Source organism: Cetorhinus maximus, chromosome 9 (genome assembly GCF_964194155.1).
Source record: "Cetorhinus maximus chromosome 9, sCetMax3.hap1.1, whole genome shotgun sequence".
Lineage (NCBI taxonomy): Eukaryota > Metazoa > Chordata > Chondrichthyes > Lamniformes > Cetorhinidae > Cetorhinus > Cetorhinus maximus.
The window spans coordinates 140,379,991-140,384,278 of record NC_135887.1 but is presented as its reverse complement, the minus strand read 5'-3'; the positions used below and the strand labels follow the sequence as shown (position 1 = coordinate 140,384,278).

At 43.3% G+C, this 4,288-nt stretch overlaps 1 protein-coding gene across 1 annotated transcript; it reads right to left on the bottom strand.

Moving 5' to 3' along the window:
- Window positions 1–219: 219 nt before the first annotated feature.
- On the bottom strand, window positions 220–2,736 carry LOC144685039 (leucine-rich repeat-containing protein 4C-like). The gene has a single exon (XM_078549569.1). The coding sequence runs from the start codon at window positions 2,543–2,545 to the stop codon at window positions 623–625; it is 1,923 nt and encodes a 640-aa protein (XP_078405695.1). The 5' UTR covers window positions 2,546–2,736; the 3' UTR covers window positions 220–622.
- Between the last annotated feature and the right edge of the window lie 1,552 nt (window positions 2,737–4,288).

The window sequence follows — 4,288 nt, the reverse complement described above, 5'->3', positions numbered from 1 at the left end:
AATACATCGCCGAACTCTGTCTTTGGAATCATTAATTTAGATATTTGAAGGTACTGAAAACCAACAATAGTTTATTTATAATCTTATTTAGTATTTGAGCTACAAATTCTGGATCTAGAATTGTTTAAAAGATCATGGGTATGTGGATTTTTTTTGTTGTTTTTTTTACAAGCAATCTTCACAGAATGATTCTGTTTGTAAATATAGAACAAGATGATACATGGAAAATAAAAGATTTAATATAAATCTACCTCTAATACTGCATTCCCTGTCATTACCAGTTGTAAGAGCTCATGAAATAACAGAAAGAGACAAAACAGACCGAATCTCACCACTAGAATTCACCATAAAAACCCCATGTGAAACATAATTCTTACAAAATATCTGAATAGTCCCTTAGAGAATCAAAATCCCCTATGAAAAACATGGTGATGACTAAATTAATGGGCGCAGCATTGTATGTCAAATCAGTGTTTAGAATACACATAATTGTCTCTATTTTAGATCACAATAGAATTATTTTTTAATAAATAAACCTCTTTAAAGACACTTCTTTTAAACAGTAGAATCAGCCTTGTCCTGTTTGTCATTTGTAAATTTTGTGTGTTTCCCACCCCCCAACTCATATTTGTGTCTCTTGTACATTGTCCTTAGAGTTCACTCGCATCAATAATGGTTCATGCACAGAGCTGTGTAGTGAGTTTATTGTGTTTACTGTGGTGGTGTGGTTGAACGGAGCTTTATAAGAGTTATAGTGGTTCATATGCTCATGCTCTAATGCAGGCACGTTCAGGTGACCCTCCACGGCAGCACTTCCTGCGATGTCATCATCTACATTGATGATCTCGATGGTCCTGGTGGGAGCATGGTGATTCTGGTGGTGGTGCTGCTTGCGCATTTTGTAAAAAATGATCAGCATCACCGCTGCCATCAGTGTGATGGCTACAAAACAACCAATAATGATCTTTGTGGTTTTCATCACCTCATCCAAGCCCGGCATGAGATTCCCTCCCGCATCAGTAATAGCGACGGTGATTGTTTTCTCCGTCGACTTTGCGCTCCGAGGAGTCAAGGAGGTCGTCAAAAACGTGGTATCCCAGTCGCTGAAAGGCGTGGGCCTGAATCTGTCATCTGTCGTGTGTACCTGTACAGACGGTTCCATCGTCTCCACCGTGACAGTCGTGAAATAAGTGAAGGTGCTGTTTTCTGTAGCAGTCACATTTAATGTAGCTGAAGCTGTTGTATTCCCTGCCGAATTACTCACCAAACACGTATACAACCCCGTGTCCTGGGCAGTCACATTTGTAAAATTTAATGTGCCATCATTAAGCACAGATATCCGAACTTTGTAAGCTCCATGAGTCATTATTGTGCCATTTGGAGTAATCCAACTCACTGAGGTCATGGAGGTTGATGCTCGACATTTTAACTCAGCAGCCATTCCCTCAGTCAGATTGAGGTCAGTAGGAGCCTCTACAATTACTGGAGCATAGCAGTTAAATTTGTTCTGGTCCAGTTCCCCAATATAATTCCCTTTTAAACTTGGGGGTGCGTGACAACGAGCACAACACGTTGTATTGGAGGGCACAATCTCCTTCAGCCACCAGCTCAGCCACAAGATGTCACAGTTGCAGTTCCACGGGTTGTGATGCAAGTGGACCCGTTCAAGGTGGTGAAGGGGGGTGAAGAGGTCATGAGGCAGCAAAGTCAGGTTATTGTGCGCCAAGTTAAGCTCTATTAGTGACTGAAGGTCATCGATAGCATTCCTCTCAATCACCTGGATTTGAGCATGCATCATCCACAGTTTTTGCAGGTTAGTCAAGCCCTGAAAGGAGCCCGGTTGGATGAGTGAAAGCCGATTCCCTGATAGTTCCAGTTCCTCCAATTTGGTCAGAGGTGTGAGGTTTGGGATTTCTCGAAGATTACACATACCGAGGTTCAAATATCTTAAATTTGACAGACCTTCAAAGGCTCTATCAGAGATGTATTCAAGTCTCTTCAGTTCACCTAAATCTAATCTCCTAAGAGAAGGAACTCGATTGAAAGCATACGATGGTATACTTTCAATTGGATTATTCCTCAACCACAGTTCCTTCAGTTTGGAGAGGTACTCAAATGCTCCACTAGGGATCGTGGAAAGGCGATTGTCAAACAGCTCCAGCGTGTTGAGATTTGTCAGACCATTGAAGGCCCCAACTTCAATCTGTCGAATATGGTTCTTACTTAGCTGTAGAATCTCTAGATGCCGTAAGTGCTTGAAGCTGTCAGCTTTGATGACCTGGATCCCGTTCTCTTGCAAGTTCAAGTAGCGCGTGTTGATAGAGATGCTGTCCGGTACTTCCCTCAAGTTCCGACGTGTACAGATCACTTTGCTGAACTGGTTACTACAGGAGCACACAGAAGGACACGTCTGGGCTCTGACCAAACCGGCCACCACAAGAAGTTGTAGAGCCAACAGCAGCACAAATAAGGGGTCGAGTATGGCCCTGTTAAACTTTGGACCTATCATCATCTGCTGTGGATGCAATGTCATCTTGTTCAACATTCATAATTTATTGGGTGTTTGTTTTCTTGAGTTCAATTTGTTATTGTAATCTGAAGAAAAAGGGGAGAAAAAAAGCTATTAGTACTCAATCAGCATATCACTAAATCATTTTGTAACCTCGTCTCATGATTTATGTTCTGTTTAGTGCTTTTCCCTTCTCAGTGTTTTTATAATATTCCTGGATCATTTCCCATTATCTTCTAATAAAATATAATGAGCTGCCTTAAGTCCAGCTCCAATTACTGACATTTAACCACACTACAATCCCATAAAATACACAAACTGGGCTTTAAAACTTCCAAAACCGCCCCCCCCCCCGAAAGTGTTCTTTCTGTTCTTTAAGTTGAAACCTCAGTGTCAAAAACAGGACCATTGGTGCAGTGGGTAGCGGCCCTATCTCTGGGCCAGAAGCTCCGGGTTCAAGTCCCCCTTCAGGGCTGAATGGCCAAGGGAAAGTGGGTTCACTTGGTCAACGGTGGGAGAGTTGCCTAGTCAGCCGTGCTGCAGAAGGCAACAGCTAACCACTGCAGTACTCACGGACCAATCGAGTCCACAGTTGCCATGGTATTAGGAGGCGTGATAACTCAAACAAATGGGAAATAATAACATTTGGTGCTGGTCTGGATAAAGATGATCTGAAGCCCAGTGTTAACCTCCCTTTGAGGCATTCAAGAGGGCATTCGATTATTATTTGAATAGAAACAATATGCAAGGGTACAGAGAAAAGGCAGGGCAATTAGGCACTAAGTCATAATGCTCATTTGGAGAGCCGGTGCAGACACGATGGGCCGAATGGCCTCCTTCTGTACCCGGCAGGCAAGGCACATCTCCAGGAGGCTCAGAAATTACCCACTAGTACTTTTCTTTTCCGAAATGCTCGGAGCTGTTTGAATCATATAATGTTTACAATCATACAATTTTAAGGTATATCGAGTATGTCCTAAGTTTTCAAACTGCAATTAAATAATTCAATACCTTTAAGACTGGAAATACCATGGTAAGATCATCGCACAAACACACTTTGTATTTGACTCAAATTTCTCTGTCATTTTAAAAGAGACATTAACCATCTGTAAAAAAATAGTCCTTGTAAAAATAAAAAGCTCAATACAAAGTCCTGGGTTTTTACTTACCTGACCCTGACTGACAGGCTTGGCTTCTACAGACCAAGTGCTGGGAAATGGGATTAGGTTGTGGAGGGGGGTGGAGGGGAGCTCGTTTTTTGGCCAGCACAGCCGCGATGGACAGAGTGGCCTCCTTCTGTGCATTAAATTTTTCCACATTTTCTAAATATCTGAAAAGGAGGATTGTGTAGGGATGTGGGGAGAGGTCAGGACAGTGGCAGTTTTTTTTTAATGTGGGTTACTTCTTAGGAGAGCCAGTATGGGCATGATGGGCTGAATGACCTTCTCCTGAGCTGTAACAATTTTATGATTCTATGATTCCAGCCCGATGAGAAACCAGTTGGTGAAGGTGGCAAGAGCAGGGAGGTGCACAATGCTGTGGTGGGGGGAAGAGGTGTGAAAGGTTTGGGGAGTGGTTTACAGAGGGGGAAAGGAATCATTTTGGGGTACAGCAGAGGAGATTAGAGGCTAGGGGATGCATCACAATTAGATGCCTGGTGGGAGGTCAGGGGCCTTTCAGCACTGGAGGCCTTCTGGAAGGGTAAGGTCAGAGGCCTCAGATGTTGGGGTGGGGTGAGGGGAATTAAAGGCTGGTGGTGGGAGGGGGTGGGGTTGGAGG